This window comes from Herpailurus yagouaroundi, unplaced genomic scaffold (assembly GCF_014898765.1).
Source record: "Herpailurus yagouaroundi ecotype Mexico unplaced genomic scaffold, PumYag 181, whole genome shotgun sequence".
Taxonomy (NCBI): Eukaryota; Metazoa; Chordata; class Mammalia; order Carnivora; family Felidae; genus Herpailurus; species Herpailurus yagouaroundi.
Window position 1 is genome coordinate 27,562,802 of NW_024412412.1, and position 17,946 is coordinate 27,580,747.

At 42.7% G+C, this 17,946-nt stretch overlaps 1 protein-coding gene across 1 annotated transcript; it reads left to right on the forward strand.

The window, feature by feature from the left end:
• The first annotated feature begins 231 nt into the window (after positions 1 to 231).
• LOC121039920 (growth hormone-inducible transmembrane protein-like) lies at positions 232 to 918 on the forward strand. The gene has a single exon (XM_040490379.1). It carries the CDS (start codon positions 316 to 318, stop codon positions 916 to 918), a length of 603 nt encoding a protein of 200 aa, XP_040346313.1. The 5' UTR covers positions 232 to 315.
• Positions 919 to 17,946: the final 17,028 nt, after the last annotated feature.

Consider the following 17,946-nt stretch of genomic DNA (forward strand, 5'->3'; position numbering starts at 1 on the left):
CAATCTGGAAGAAATGGACAAATTCCTAGAAACATATACACTACCAAAACTGAAGCAGGAAGAAACAGAAAATTTGAACAGACCGATCACCAGTAAGGAAATCGAATTAGGAATCAAAAATCTGCCAAAAAACAAGAGTCCAGGGCCAGATGGCTTTCCAGGGAAATTCTACCAAACATTTAAGGAAGAGTTGAGTAAGGAGCAGGTGGAGGGGCAGGGAGGTGTTTTCGTTTCGCCAGCCTGGAAGGGTAACTGCATGGTTGAGGCGACCAGGGACTGAGCATTTCAGATCTGCTTGTAACCTGGTACACCACCATGCTGTCCGCAAAACCTGTATGTCTCCGGACACTACCTTCCAGGGTTTTCCAACCAGCTTTCACCAAGGCCTCCCCTGTTGTGAAGAATTCCACCGCGAAGCATCAACGGCTCTTAACACCCATCAGGGAATATGCCACCAAGACAAGAGTTGGGATGGGGCATGGGAAAACTGTCCAAGAACTTAAGGAGGCAGCGGTGGAACCATCAATGGAAAACATATTCAAAATTGATCAGATGGGAAGATGGTTTATTGCTGGAGGAGCTGCTGTTGGTCTTGGAGCATTGTGCTACTATGGCTTGGGAATGTCTAATGAGATTGGAGCTATTGAAAAGGCTGTAATTTGGCCTCAGTATGTGAAGGACAGTATTCATTCTACCTATATGTACTTAGCAGGAAGTATTGGTTTAACAGCTTTGTCCACCCTGGCAGTGAGCAGAACTTTTGTGCTTACGAACTTCATGATGAGAGGATCTTGGGTGAAAATTGGTGCAACCTTTGCATCCATGATTGGGGCTGGAATGCTGTTACAGTCAATACGATACGACCAGAACCCAGGCCCAAAGCATCTTGCCTGGTTACTACATTCTAGTATGTTCTAACTTTAAATTTTTATTAAATAACCTTCATTACTATCTTCTTTGGTCGTTCTTTACAATTGTGAATGACTTATCCATAATTTAATAAAGACTCATGGTTAGGGGGGAAAAAAAGGAAGAGTTAACACCTATTCTCTTGAAGCTGTTCCAAAAAAATAGAAATGGAAGGAAAATTTCCAAACTCATTCTATGAAGCCAGCATTACCTTGATCCCAAAACCAAACAGAGACCCCACTAAAAAGGAGAACTATAGACCAATTTCCCTAGTGAACATGGATGCAAAAATCCTCAACAAGATATCAGCCAAGCAGATCCAACAATACATTAAAACTGTTACTCACCACGACCAAGTGCAATTTAAATCTGGGATTCGGGGCTGGTTCAATATCCGCAGAACAATTAAATGATTCATCACATCAATAAAAGAAAGGACAAGAACCATAAGATCCTCTCAATAGGTGCAGAGAACGCATTTGACAAAATACATCATCCTTTCTTGATAAAAACCCTCAAGAATGTAGGGATAGAAGGAGCATACCTCAAGATCATAAAGCCATATATGAACAGCCCAGCACTAATATCATCTTCAGTGGGGAAAAACTGAGAGCTTTCCCCCTAAGGTCAGGAACAAGACAGGGATATCTGCTCTCACCACTGTTATTCAACATAGTATTGGAAGTCTTAGCCTCTGCAATCAGACCACACAAAGAAATAAAAGGCATCCAAATTGGCCAGGAGGAGGTCAAACTTTCACTCTTCGCAGATGACATGATACTCTATATGGAAAACCCAAAAGATTCCGCCAAAAAACTGCTAGAATTGATCCATGAATTCAGCAAAGTTGCAGGATGTGAAATCAATGCACAGAAATTGGTTGCATTCCTATATGCAACAGAATGAAGCAACAGAAAAAGAAATCAAGGAATCGATCCCATTTACAATTGCACAAAAAACCATAAACTACCTAGGAATAAATTTAACCAAAGAGGTGAAAAATCTATACACTGAAAACTATAGAAAACTTATGAAAGAAATTGAAGAAGACACAAAAAATTGGAAAAAGATTCCATGCTCCTGGATAGGAAGAATAAATATTGTTAAAATTCGATCCTACCCAAAGCAATCTATATATTCAATGCAATACCTATCAAAATAACACAGGCATTCTCCATAGAGCTAAAACAAATAATCCTAAAATTTGTATGGAACCAGAAAAGACCCCAAATAGCCAAAGCAATCTTGAAAAAGAAAACCAAAGCAGGAGGCATCACAATCTCAGACTTCAAGCTATACTAGAAAGAATCATCAAGACAGTATGGTACTGGCACAAGAACAGACACTCAGATCAATGGAACAGAATAGAGAACCCAGAAATGGACCCACAAACGTATGGCCAACTAATCTTTGACAAAGCAGAAAAGAATATCCAATGGAATAAAGACAGTCTCTTCAGCAAGTGGTGCTGGGAAAACTGGACAGCGACATGCAGAAGAATGAACCTGGACCACTCTCTTACCCCATACACAAAAAGAAACTCAAAATGGATGAAAAACCTCAATGTAAGACAGGAAGCCATCAAAATCCTCAAGGAGAAAGCAGGCAAAAACCTCTTTGATCTTGGCCACAGCAACTTCTTACTCAACACGTCTCTGGAGCCAAGGGAAACCAAAGCAAAAATGAACTACTGGGACCTCACCAAAATAAAAAGCTTCTGCACAGCGAAGGAAACAATCATCAAAACTAAAAGGCAACTGACAGAATGGGAGAAGATATTTGCAAACGACATATCAGATAAAGGGTTAGTATCCAAAATCTATAAAGAACTTATCAAACTCAACACGCAAAAAACAAATCATCCAGTGAAGAAATGGGCAAAAGACATGAATAGACACTTCTCCAAAGAAGACATCCAGATGGCTAACAGACACATGAAAAAATGCTCAACATCACTCATCATCAGGGAAATACAAATCAAAACCACAATGAGATACCACCTCACACCTGTCAGAATGACTAGCATTAACAACTCAGGCAACAACAGATGTTGGCAAGGATGCAGAAAAAGAGGATCTCTTTTGCATCATTGGTGGGAATGCAAGCTGGTGCAGCCACTCTGGAAAACAGTATGGAGGTTCCTCAAAAAACTAAAAATAGAACTACCCTACGACCCAGCAATTGCACGACTAGGTATTTATCCAAGGGATACAAGTATGCTGTTTCGAAGGGACACACGCACCCCAACGTTTATAGCAGCACTATCAACAATTAGCCAACATATGGAAAGAGCCCAAATGTCTATTGATGGATGAATGGACAAAGAAGATGTGGTGTATATATATATACAATGGAGTATTACTCGGCAATCAAAAAGAATGAAATCTTGCCATTTGCAACTATGTGGATGGAACTGGAGGGTATTATGCTAAGTGAAATGAGTCAGAGAAAGACAGATATCATATGACTTCACTCATATGAGGACTTTAAGAGGCAAAACAGATGAACATAAGGGAAGGGAAACAAAAATAATATAAAAACAGGGAGGGGGACAAAACAGAAGAGACTCTTAAATATGGAGAACAAACTGAGGGTTACTGAAGGGGTTGTGGGAGGGGGTATGGGCTAAATGGGTAAGGGGCACTAAGGAATCTACTCCTGAAATCATTGTTGCACAATATGCTAACTAACTTGGATGTAAATTTTAAAAATTAATTAATTAATTAAATTAAAAATTAAAAAAAATAGAATCACCATACGATCCAGAAAAAAAAAATTATATATATATATATATTTATATATCAGCCCTCAGCTTGACAAGTGTCTTTCTCTCTCCTTTTAAAAAGGAAGGCATCTTCTTCCTCTCCTTCAGTCACACACATTCCTTCTGAGCATGAAGTCACTCAACCAGAGACCATTTTTACAGCCCAAGAGTCTTCTCTCTACCACAGAAGACACGATGGTGTTCTTCAAGTAACACACGCGTCCTGAATGTTAAGGCTTATAAAAAGCTGGCCACCCCAACAGCTGTGATTTTTGAGGTCCAAATCATATCAAGAAAACATTGCTTTGAAGGCCCTACATCTTAAGCCGTCAAAGGCCAAAAACAAATGTTTGTTATTTGTTTAAACTCAGGATAATATAACTTGCAGGGGGAAAAAAATGTGTTATGTCGAACTCAGTGGCATGAATATATTATGTCTAATATAATAAATATTTGGGCGCCTGAAATAATAGAACTACTGTAACATGTTTTTATACTCTGTTATAGTATTTTCTTTTCTTTAAAGTTTATTTATATTATTCTGAGAGAGAAAGCACATGTGGGAGAGGGGCAGAGAGAGAGAGAGAGAGAGAGAGAGAGAGAGAGAGAATTCCAAGCAGGCTCCACACTATCGGCGCAGAGCCCGACTTGGGGCTCAAACCTGTGAACAGCGAGAGCGTGACCTAAGATCAAGAGTCAGCTGCTTAAACGACTGAGCCACCCAGGTGCCTCTGTAGTACTTCCTAAACTCTGCCTGCATCAGTCTCTTGCGGCTTCTGTAACAAATCACCACAAATTTGGTGGCTTAAAACAATACAAATGGATTCTTGTAGTTCTGGAGGCCACAAGTCCAAATTAAGGAGCTTTCAAAGCGACGCTCCTTTCATTCCTGCTTTTCCCAGTTTCTGGTGACTGCCACCATTCCTCGGATTATAGCTACATCTCTCCAATCTCACCTCTGTCTTCACATGGCCTTGTCCTCTGTGTCTGTCTCAAATGTGTGCCTTTGTCTTACAAGGACACTTGTCTCTGGGTTTAGGGCCCACCTGGATAATCCAGGATGATTGCCTCATCTCAATATCCTTAACTACATGTGTCAATTCCTTTTTGCCTCATTAGGTAACACTCACAGGTTCTAGGGATTAGAAGGTGGGCATATCTTTGGGGGGACCACCATTCAATCCTCTACACTGCCTTATTAACATGATTTGGTTTTTGTCTTACGGTAGGTTAAGACAGACTTGGTTTACACACACTGACATCACCTACCGTGCCCAGAACAGGACACTGTCCAGTAGGCCACTGAACTTGTGTTTAGCAAACTCATCCGAAAGTGTAAGATTGGACCAACCACTTCCCACATCACTGCCTAAGACTATCTCCTGCTTTTCCACCCACCCCACCCCCCACCCCCCACCATCCTCTACCAAAAGTCACTTTCAGAGGAGACTTTGAGACCTCTGGGAAAGGAGGGGTGAAAGCGTGGTCATATAAAAGACTTACTACTATATAATAATAATGTGCTCTGTGATCAACAAATACTTCGAATTATGTATGAAGAGTAAGAGGAAATACCACAAACTTGCAGATAAGTGACTTCCAAAAACTTGATGTTTAGAGCAACTCCCGCCAGTAGGAAAAGCTACCTACTTTCCAGTATAACAGAGGTGCCAAGAGACCACCATCAGGAATTCACAGATTCACAGGCTTACAGCCGGTGATTAACCAGGTGCAAAGTACACAGAGCACACGTCCTTAGAGAGAGGGGAGCATGTAACAACAGTGACCAGGACGCCATCTGAGGCCACTGTATAAGGCTGGGAGACCCTTCAAAGTCAGTCCTTGAGCTGCAAAGACTTATGATCTTAAATGTATCAGCACCAGAAGGTGAAGCCCCACTGGAATTAGCAAGAAGACAGTGACAAGGCAATCTGGCTAGCAGGGAGCTGCCGGTCCCCACATAGCAGTGGGAGGGGTGCAGGAGGCCAGTCCGTCACAGGCTGAGTGGGGAGTGAAAGAGATTTAGAGGGCAATTCAGCATTAGAAAAGGCAACATCCTCAGCCTGCCATCAGGAAAGAATTTCCCAAAGCAGGTTCCACCCCCCCCCCCCCATTCACATTGCTCATCCCCTATTAACAATATCAGAATCCCCTGCTTCAGACAAGCTCTCCTCTCCGAGTCCAGCGTGCTCAGTCACAACTCGGAGCCTTTTCTCATGCCTCCCCCCACCCCAACCCCCGTGCCAGGAATAATATCGCTTCACCAATTCCAGCCCCTCTTGTTTCAGGAACACCAAGCCTGCCTTCTCCATGGAGGTTTCCACGAGAGACCCACCAATGCCCATCTCCCCCTGCTCTAAATTGCCAGAGTGATGTGTGTCTACACCCCTCATTTTCTCACATTATCTACCACACAGCTGAGATGAAGTCTTATATTTTGTTTGTATTCCAGCTTGACTTCTAACGAGGCGCTTTTCGGGTAGCAGGTGTTCAATAAATACCTGTTGAATTAAAGGCATTGTCCTGAAAGTTAAATTGAATTCAAGATTCAGCTGGCGACTCAGGAGTCCAAAAAATTATAGAAAGTTGGTCTGAGGGAAATTTCTGATCAACTCATCTTTCAAGACTCAGCTCATCATCCCTTCCATTGATCTTGGTTCAATATCCCTATTACATAGAATCGAACATGCCCTCCTTTGTACCCTAATGGTCCCTGTGCTTGCTTCCATCATAGCACCTAGCACTTGTTTAAATGTGCTTACGTGAATCCCACCTCCTTCCATGCGATTTATAAGACTCTTAAGGACGGGCACCATTCAGTTCATGTCTGCACCGCTAACATTTAGAGCAATAGTTAAGAGCCCAGCACTGGGGATCAGATAGGATGATGTTCTAGCTCTTCCACTTACAAGCTGTGTGATCTTGGAAAGCTTTCATTACTTAGCCTCTCTAAGCTATTTGGTTGATGGCAGGATTATTGAGAACCATTATTCTCAAAAGTTATTCAGATAATCATAGTATTATTAATGCAAGCAAAGCATCTAATTCAGCATCTGACACAATCAATCATAGTTAAACAAATGGCTGAAAGTTCATAAAGGCTGATGTTTCACCTTCTTGCTGCCTGTGCTACTGCTTTTCTAGGAAACTATTCCAGAAAATGATATGTGCAGCTGCTAATTCTAAAAGTTTCTTATCTCAGGGCACCTGGGTGGCTCAGTCGGTTAAGCATCCAACTCTGATTTCGGCTCAGGTCATGATCTCACGGTTCATGGGTTCGAGCCCCACATAGGACTCTGCGCTGACGGAGCGGAGCCTGCTTGGGATTCCTCTCCCTCTCTCACTTCCCCTCTCTCCCCAGTCCCCTAAATAAATAAACAAACTTTAAAAATAAAATAAAAATTTAAAAATAAAATAAAATTGCTCTCCGGGCTCCAACACAGACGTGCCAAATCCTAGTGCTCTGAATCAACGGGCACTTGACTACAGAATGTCTGTGACTTCTCCTTCCCACTGCAACACTCTCTGTGACAACGATGGTTTGTCAGCATCTCCTGGGGCAGGGACTGGCTCACTGCCACAGCGTCGGCCCCAGTGTGATGTCGCTTATTCCTTTGCCCCTTACACATGTGTCATTTATGCCCATGCCTCGTTTCTTTCTCTGATCAAAAACAGAAGAATCCATCTTAGAGAATGTTAAAAGGGTAGAAATCAAACGAGGACCTTTTGAAGTGAAATTTCAATCCTCCTGGAAAATAACGGCTGCAGCACAGACCTTGAAAGGATCACTCAAGCCACTATGGAAAAAAGAATAACCCACACCAAAAATGGACAATATATGAAAACTTGTAAGATTGTGCTTTACCGGTGTGTACAGTCCAGACTTAAACACAAACACACACACACACACAGAATAATGTCAATTTTCCAGAAAACAAAAACTAAAATAAACATAATTTCCTATCAAGAAATAAAATCAGTGGGCGCCTGGGTGGCTCAGTCAGTTAAGCGTCCCACCTCAGCTCAGGTCACAATCTCACGGTTCCTGAGTTCGAGCCCTGTGTCGGGCTCTGTACCAACAGCTTGGAGCCTGGAACCTGCTTTAGATTCTGTGTCTCCCTCTCTCTCCGCTCCTCCTCCACTCGTCCTCTATCTCTGTCTCTCAAAAATAAAGAAACGTTAAAATCTTTAAAAAATTTTTAAAGAACTAAAATCAAGCTAATAAATGAGGAAAGTAGTGAATATTTGAGAAGATTCAAAAATAAAATTTTTAAGTAACCAGAATAACATTAAAAAAGTCAAACCACAAAATTGAAAAATTTAATGAAAGTTCATAAGGGCTGATGTTTCACCTTCTTCTTGCCTGTGCTACTGATTTTCTAGGAAACTATTCCCCAAAATGATATGTGCAGCTGCTAATTCTAAAAGTTTCTAAAAGCTGATTTAATAAATCAGCCAAGCAAATAAGATAATTAGTATTCTGTAAATCTGTGTAGGTGTGCTAAAGTGTCAATGCCGTCACAGCAGACAGGGCGGCCAATAATCCAGACCAAAAACATCTGCTTTGCACATCCAACAACCCAGGTGAGCTAGCCCTGTGCGGGCACTCCCTTCCCGTGTACCTGAACCCAGGGGCGACACATCGCCGGCAGGCGCTTGCAGCTTCGGGAACTCAGAGACTGAGCTCCCTGAATCTCCGATGTGGCAACATCAGCCCATCTTCACTCTCTTTGTCCCTACTCCCCACCCTGGTCCGCTACTTGGGTGCCCCACAAGCCACCGCTGTGGGTGAATGCCTCTAATGATCTTGGTTAATGGGGATGTTTATCACTGCAAATGCTAAAAGCCAGGTTCAAATGGGTCTAGTTTTGACTGTTACCAATGTAGGGTCTGATTTCTGCCTTCAAAGGCCATACAGTGTGGTAGTGACAAATGTCAACAGGCTGCAGATGGTAAAAGCACAGTGTCAGGTTCTGAGTCATTTAACATTTTTATTAGTGATCCAGGAGAGTGTAAATGGCATGTTACTAGTATCTGCAAATGGCACCGTATGGGACAACGAGCCCATAACAAGGTAATGTGGCAGACTGTCCGGGGGCCTGAACAAAGGAAGAAAAACCAAAAGTCAACTTGGCAAGAAGAGATGAGCTAATAGGCTTGGGAAGGATGAGACAAACCACAGATAATGGATGGGCTGGCCGCCGCGCAGATGATGGAAACCCTTGGAGTGAGTCACACGGTCCGTCGTGCCTCTCCCCACGCCAGGACGGACCCGTCACCGTGGGGCCACTGTGTCTCTCTGAATCCCAAACCGCCGTCTGGGAGGAGCGTGTGCTGTCCTGGTAAAAATAACTAGAATGATGAGTCTGAGCAAACGGGCATGAAGACAGAAGACTCTGGGCAGTTACAGGAGGAAAACGTCAAGGCTTCCTGCAAAGTTCAGGGGTAGAGAGCAAACATTCCCTCCGCCTCCTTGCTGAGCCTTCTTCTCAGTCTCAAGGTGCATGGAGCCTCAAACTCTCACTCTCAGGTTGGTACCCAAAAAGCATGGTTTGGGGTCCACAGATAGTAAACCAACACAGAGCATTAACACAGCTTCTCTACCTGGTTCTCGATTTCTCAAGTATAGGCTCTCCCCCTGAAGGAAGCCCCTCTAAATGAAGGAATACACCTCTGGGATTACCTAGAAGTCTCCTTGCCCTTTATAATCACCCACTAGAGAACCCAGAGCTTTCATCCTTTGAGGGGGGTGGGGGTGAGATCTGTGAGGAAAATGCCAACACTACTGCAAAAACTCTACAGAGAGAATGGGGTGGGGGTGGTGGGGGCCAGAGGCTGAAGCAGGTCTGCTCTAATCTGTTTAACCCGAGGGTCTACCAACAGCACTGATTATTTGCTATTAACAGCGTTTGAAATGCCCTGCTGTCATTGGTCTCCTGCCTTTATTTTTCCTCCTTTGTCAGCAAGCCCATCCTTAAGCAATCAACTGTTCATGAACACCGTCAGGGAAAATAAAAGGAATTAAACTGAAAAGGGGTGGGGATGAAATGTCAAAAACTGCTCCAAAAATGCCCCAAAAAAGTCCCAACTTGACCCGAGACAGAGAAATGGCTCCGCTGATGTCTTAGGCATCCTCTAAAATAAGAATGTTATAGTTCTAACTATAGCATCCTCCCTAGAATCAAGGTCAGAAATTACATTCCCTGCTTTTGGCTTTCCTTTTTATTTTCTTTCCCTTTTTTCTTAAATGTTTGTGTTATGACCCTTGATACTCAGAATCTTGGGATACTATGTGACAATTTATTCCCTAACTTACAGAAAGGAACATGAATGGGATAAATCTCCTCTTCTTGAGACTTTGACTTTGTTTAAAGAGGTTTTCTATTGGTAACGTGCAGTGTTCGGGCTCTTGTGGGCAATGGAAGGGGGTGGAGAGATGAGGGGGACACTTTTCTGAGTCACCACAGGAAACCTGGGGAAGTGGTTACTTCTGGAAAGATACCCAGCCCATGGTATCTTAGTCATCTCCACTCTGCAAATGAGGTAGCGACACAATAACCCTGTACGTGGAAATGAGAACTTGGCGGAGAGGCAGAGACTCCAGTTCTGAATTAAGAAAAAGCCCCGGAATCTTCCATCAGCCATCAGCTTGGCCCAGCCTACGCCACCAATGCTTATGATAGAAACTAGTTCATGAAAATCACGGCTGAAGAAAGTCAGGCTTTTCCAAAGGGAAGACCAACCTTAGCAAGTAGTGAGTGAGGATATTAATGCAAAATAAATAAATGCAGGGGCCAAGGACAGAGCTCAGGACCTGGGGATATGGAGACATGTAAGTTTAGTCTTGAAGCACCCCTTTTCAAGATAATAATCCTCCTTGACATAGAAAATAGAATGGTTTCAGGTGCCTAGGTGACTCAGTCGGTTAAGTGTCCAACTTCAGCTCTGGTCATGGTCCTACGGTTCGTCAGTTAAAGCCCGGCATCGGACTCTGTGCTGACAGCTCAAAGCCTGGAGCCTGTTTTGGATTCTGTGTCTCCCTCTCTCTCTGCCCCTGCCCTGCTCGCTCGCTCACTCTCTCTCTCTCTCTCAAAAATGAATAAACATTAAGACGAAAAATTTTTAAGAAAATAGAATGGTTTCTATTTTCCAAACAACTCCCTGACTCATTCAGATGTTGAAAAGTCATCTCACACTTAACATGTCCAAAATCAAATCCATGTTCCCCACCCCCAAGTCTTCTCTTCTCAACTAATGGCAACCCTGCCATTCAGTTGCTCAGATGAACAATCCTTGGAGTCTCTCCTCTCCCTTGATTCCCATCTCTCCCCACTCCACATACACACACACACACCCCCTACATTCAACCCCCCCCCCCCCCCGCACATCCTGCTGGCTGACCTTCCAGGTTCCCTGACATTCCCAGTTTCACCACCTCGTCACCCCCACCCTGACCCAACTGGTCTCCCTTCTTCCACACTTGCCCAGTACAGTCTATTGACTGCACAGCAGCTGGAATATTCCTTTAAAACCTGAAGTCAGGGGCACCTGGGTGGCTCAGTCAGTTAAGTGTCCGACTTCAGCTCAGGTCATGATCTCACAGTTGGTGGGTTCAAGCCCCGCATTGGGCTCTGAGCTGACAGCTCAGAGCCTGGAGCCTGCTTCAGATTCTGCGTCTCCCTCTCTCTCTGCCCTTCCCCCACTCACACTCTGTCTCTCTCTCTCTCTCTCTCTCAAAAATAAACATTAAAAAACATTTTTTTAAACCTTTAAAAAAAACCCCAAGTCAGATCATGTTACTTCTCATTTCAAAGACTGTCTAATGGCTTCGTATTTCATCCAGTAAAATCCAAAGTCTCTACCATGGACAACAAGGCCTAGCGTGGTCCCTCTGCTGCCTCTTCTGTCTCATCTCCCACCAAGTTATTCACCTTCCCCTTCCCAAGCCTCCTTACTGTTCCTAGACCTTGCCGGCATGTTCCTGCCTCAAGGCCTTTGCTCTCCCTACAACATTCCTCGGCATCCTCCAGGTCCTTGCTTATACGTCACCTTAGTAGAGAGGCCATCCATCCTCTAACACCCTATATAAAGTAGTAATCCCCACCCGCCCTCCCCATCCCCTTTATCAGATGTTATTTCTCTCCAAAGTATCTTCACCACCTCGTATATCTGATGATGTGTTTCTGTCTCCCTCCCTATAGAACAGCGAGGCTCATCAGCCTCGCTGCTATATCCCTGGGACCCAGAACAATGATTGATGCATCAGAGACACCCAACAAATCTTTGATGAGTAAATAGTGCCTCCCATTTCTCTGTCTATATAGTTTCCTGGCTATTTTCTTAGGGCTATTTGTTTTTATCCGTTAGAAAAGTCATCTTGAAAAATGTCTATCTAACCAGGCTGGTCTAATGGAACAGGCGATCTATCTATACTCGGCCTGAGAGCAGGAAAATTATGCCCTGGGCAGCAGGGATGGTGATAGCAGGGGCCACACCAGACTGAGATTCTAGGAAGAATCAATGGAACTGGGGGCAGGTCCAGAGAGAAAAACAGGAGAGGACTCGGGTTAGTTCAGAGCACTCATCTGTCCTCCCTGTGGTTTTCCTACAAAGTTAGACCCTAAAAGAGTAAGTGACTTGCCTGAGGTCACAGAGATATTTATTACCAGAGCTGGAAATGAGAATGAAGTCTTCTGTCTGTGTCCTGGTATTATTTCCCTCTAAAATGCATTGGCCGCCCCCCCCCCGCCCCGGATTGTTGTTAAAGAAATTTAAGCTTATTTTATTTCTAGGTGTTAATTGATGAATCCATTTCAATCCTAACACTTTTATGTTGAATATGTTTTTCAATAACGTGCACAAAGAAAAATAAGGCAAGCTTATCTAAATTTGCATGTGACACAAATCTAGGGGAAAATCGCTAATATCATGAATAACAGAACCATGATCAAAAAGATGTTGATGGGTAAAAGCAATGAGCCAAAACTGACAAGACAGAATTTAGCAAAAACTTTAACTACAAAAACATAGGAAGGAAATATGACATCACAGCAATGCTTATGAAAACTGTCAGTGCTCAGGCCACAGCAGGGTTTTAACCAGAGGAACCCAATGGGATATAAAATCCTGAGCCCCCAGCATTCATTCAGTAGATTCTGATTCAGTAGGCCCAGATATCTGAACACTTTGTTTTTCTAAACACTCACTTATTTTTTTGAGAGACAGAGAGAGACAGAGCATGAGCAGGGGAGGAGCAGAGAGAGAAAGGAAGTCACAGAATCCGAAGCAGGCTCCAGGCTTTGAGCTGTCAGCACAGAGCCCAACGCGGGGCTCAGACTCACGAGCAGTTAGATCATGACCTGAACTGAAGTTATATGCTTAACCAACTGAGCCACCCAGGCGCCCCTGAACACTTTTTAAATGTCACAAGTGATACAGAAGTATACCCCAGTTTGAGGACCACCAGTCTATACCAAGATCAGGGTCAGTCACAAATGTATCATGGCACCCACAAGCATTACTGTGGTCTTGGGCTGTATTAATAGAGATATAGACTCTAAAATAAAGGTGACCATACTTTCCATTGTACATAGATCCAACTTCCTGTTTGTTTATTCATTCATTTATTCATTACATTTTGATGAAGTGCCTATTAAGAGTCAGGCACTGGGTTTACTACAATTAAAAGACATGCATCGCCTGTCCTAGGATTGGGCTGATTTTCTTAGGAATCCTTGCCCTTGATATTTCCAAGTCTCCAGAAATGTTTATAATCGTCCACGATTCCCTCTGATTTCTTCTCACTTCTTGACGGGAAAATGGGAACGTATACTTATCCCAAGATGCAGACTCTACAACCAATGGCTTTAGCACTAATTGCAAAGGAAATTTCCACCACAGTCTCTCATCCTTCCAGTGAAACACAGAATGTTCCCTCCCTCTGTGTAGTGTACCTCCACAGTAAAGCTGCCTGTGACTGGAAATATCACCACTCCTACACCTCACATCTATATATGCAGAACCAACAGCTCCCCACCCCCCCCCCTTGACCACCTCCACGCGCCCTAACCCAGCTAAGTCAGGATGGGTTCCCTCTGTCATATTATCAAAATGCCCCAGGTATCAGACAGAGAGTATCCGAACTAGATGAGGCACAATGAAAACAACAACAACAAAGAACTTGATGAAAGATGTATTACAGAAATAGGATTCTGAAGACTAGCAACTAAATGGGTGGGGGAAGGGAACCAGGAAGAGGAATTAGTCAGACTAGACCTGCTATTTCAATTCCAGGTTTATGGGAGCAAGGTAATGTCATCAAGAGAAACTTAAAAACGAGAAGGAAATTTAGGTGGGGAGAGAAAACTGGGGAAGGACGGAGACAACTAAATAAAGAATGTTAATTCCATTTTGGACATTCTGAGATTGAGGTCCTGGTAGACACCCAGCTGGGAATGTCTAGCAGATGGGGAGGAAGGTAGATGTGATCTCCACTGGAGTAGATTGAAGTTGGGGGGGGGGGGGGGACTGAATAAGTAATCAAATGATCATTGTGACCCTGGAGAGATGGGGGATAGAAAGTAAAATTCAAGCATTAGTTAAGGAGGTAATCAGAGCATGTAGAAAAAAAACAAGACAAAAATATTAGCCCTTTTTCTGATTATAAAAAGTCATGTTATTTTCCTAATTTTAAGAATATATAAAGAAGAAAATTTCAATTTCCCATACTCCCAGTCCAGGGATAACCACCATTAACACCTTGGGACAGTTCCCTCCAGACATTTTTCTATACATGTATTAGGGAAGTTTGTATTTTTTTTTAATTTTTTTTCAACGTTTATTTATTTTTGGGACAGAGAAAGAAAGAAAATATTTTTCTTAAGAAAAATATTAGAACGGGGGAGGGGCAGAGAGAGAGGGAGACACAGAATCTGAAACAGGCTCCAGGCTCTGAGCCATCAGCCCAGAGCCCGACGCGGGGCTCGAACTCACAGACGGTGAGATCGTGACCTGGCTGAAGTCGGACGCTTAACCGACTGCGCCACCCAGGCGCCCCAGGAAATTTTGTATTTTTTATTTGGAATCATACTTTATTTGCAAGTTTTATACACCTAATTGTTTCATTTATATTATATCTGGAGAATTTTCTTATGTAATTAAGTTGTTTTCAAATGTTGTTTTTAATTTGGGGGGTAAAAATCCACCTTTGGCCTAAACCAAAATTTATGTAAACAGCTAGGATAGTCGGGGTTGTTTCAAATCTCTTACTGTTATAAAAGATTCATCTTTCTTGATGATGGAAAGAAAGATAAAGGCAGGAAATTTGCTCCAGGGTATGGCAAGTGGAGGGAAGAGTGATTTGAGGGGTTTTGTTTGTTTTTAACATAGGAGAAACCTGAATTTATTGGAAGACCAGTCCAAGAAAAATTGAGACAGAACACTGTAAGAGGAAGTCTCTGGAAAAGGCCTGCGTTGTAGGGGAAGGTGGTTCTCCTGAGCCTTTCCCCAGCCGGGTATGGCAGTCCAGTAAGACCCCATAGAATCACGGTCACGGGGCTACACAGGATACAAACACGACCCCTCTTCCCTCCAGCCCCACTGCCCTCCCCTCTTGAGGACTCGATTCCTGCCCAGGAAACCAGGTGGCACTAAGAGAGTTATCCTCACACAGCTGCCCATAGGGCTAATGAGATCACGTCTTCTGAGCTCCTCACACAAAGAGGCTACCTATTTTCAGGGGAAAAAAACAGTTCTCATTATTTTGATAGAAGCAAAATAATTAAGGGCCACGTTGCTTCCTCTCTTCCTGTAGGATGATCAATGCAAGCCAGGAGCTCAAAGCTATTTCCTTTTCCCTCGTTTCCATCCATCCCAGGGGGCCACGCGTCCATTCCTTCGTTGCCTCCTTAGCCTTCCCTTGGTCCCCTCCCAGACCAGTTCCCATTCCATTCCAAAGCACCAGTTAAGACCTCCGAACGCCAACGTCTGAGTTCAATTCACATACGCTAGAACCATCCTTGCTGAGTGGGTTCGAAGCCCAGATCCCTCTGCAGAGGCTTTGTTTGAGCAAACTCCACCTGGGATTTTATTTGAGCATCAGTGTATCCTCCACTGAAAACTCTTAATATCTTTGTTCTTAAAACCAACCAAGTCGTGCATTACCAGAAGAAAAAGCAAACAAATCTCCAAAGAGTAAACATCCCCTTACATATCCAAGAGCCTGAGACTTTCAAGCCGGGGAAATGAAGCAGCATTTACTAGGCCGCATGCCCTGGTGCCCTTGCCAGTTTGCCTGAGAGGATGCTGAAGAAAAACGAATGCGAAGATTAGGCAAGGCTATTCAGCAGCCACGAGCGCCCTCTAGTGTTCAATCGGAGGCTTTACTCCCCCACAACCTGACAGGAATAAAAACAGTATGAAAGTACACCTGAAACTAGTATAATATTATATGTCAACTACGCTGTTTCAATTTAAAATAAAACAAACAAACAAAAAACTATGAAGGTATTCATTGCTACACAGTGGATATTCATGTCGCAATATCTTAATTTTGGGTTGCATTACTGTTACCAGCCTAGGTCACACAGAGAAAAGCTATGTGCTCTTTTTACAAATTATTCAGAGTGAATGAAAGATTTTTTTAAGGGAAACTTGGGTCATTTAATTCACTATCCAACAGCAGTAGTTACCATGTTTAAACGCTGAGTAGAGTTATCATTCTACATTTAGTAAGCCAAACTCGGAAAATGTTTTGATGGTAACATCCAGTACTGTCAAAACGGTGGAAAAACATGAACTCATACTTTGCTGACATCACTGTCCTCTGGAAAGGAAAGTAGCAATAACATTAGGCATCGTGAAATATATTACCTTTTGATCCTGACTCCAGGAAATAACGCAACAGGATTTTTTTTAATTATATAGACAGAAGTGCGGACCACAACTTTATTTGCAATAGCTTCTCACTATTCTATTACCCACTTAGAATAATGACTTTAAAACCTCTATGGGTTTGATGTGAAATGAAAAGAGCTGATTATAAATTGCATGTACAGGATAATTACAAGTTGTAAAATGTGTATATTGTGTGGGTATGTACTGTTACTGGATTTGAATATGAAATAATGAAACCTGAACTCAACATAGCTGTGTTGACTTAAGGAATGATTGCTAGTTTTTTTGTTCTGTTGTTTGCTTTTAATGTCTTAAACTGCTTTTTAACTGCTTGTTAACAGCTCTCTAGCTTAAAATAAATTTTTCAGGTCTACAAGATCCTTCAGCAGGCAAGGCTAAGTTGTTAACTCTCAGCTTGTTGCTTGAGGCCAAACGATCATTTCAAGGCTTTTGTTTCTAAAGGCCAAAAGACCCATTAATTGAAACTAAAACCGTAAAACAATTTAAAAAGCATAACTAAAAACAAAATGGCTTATCAATAAAGCCACATTATATGAATTATATGAACATCAAGATGAATGTAATGTTGATACAAATAAATTAGAATAAAAATCTTAAGAAAAATATTAGAACACAAAATTATACATTCACATCTCTTAACAGCAGTTTAATCGCTGGTATAGGTACATAGATCAGAGGTAAATCTGAAGGGCTTCGTATTGAGGAAATTGTTAATTTTCGCTATAAAGTTCCTGTGGTTCAGGGGCACCTGGCTGGCTCAGTTGGAAGAGCATGTGATTCGATCTCAGGTTGTGAGTTCGATCCCCCTTTAGGTGTGCAGATTACTTAAATAAATAAAACTTTAAAAAAAAAAAAGTTCCTGTGGTTCAGAATTCTCTACAACAACTAAGCTGAGAGATCAAAAACACTGGGGTCAAGCGGACTTGGGCTTAGTCCTGGCTCACCACTCAGAGAAGTTCCCGTGCTCTCCGAAATTTCCTGCATGACCCAAAAGTAGTTTCAAAAGCAGAGAATCAGTAGCCAAAACAAGGCCATTGTCTAAAAGGCAGCTTTACGATGAGCCTTTTGGAGAGCATTAGTAGCACCCTGTTTAGGATGTGACAAAGATAAAAATTCCACACAGGTCTTTCCCTGAAGGTTCTGTTTAAGCCACTGGAATGGCCATAGGACAGATGTGAAATCACGAGTCATGCTCATGGTCATACAATCTAAAACAAATGACACAGATATCCACATATCTCTGGAAACATGAAATGGGGACAGAGAGCCAGCCCGGGGAATGTTTCAGAAACAGCTAAACCATTCAAAGGCAGAACAAAAAAAATGTAAAGTATGTCCTTGACGCAGGTCAGACTGTG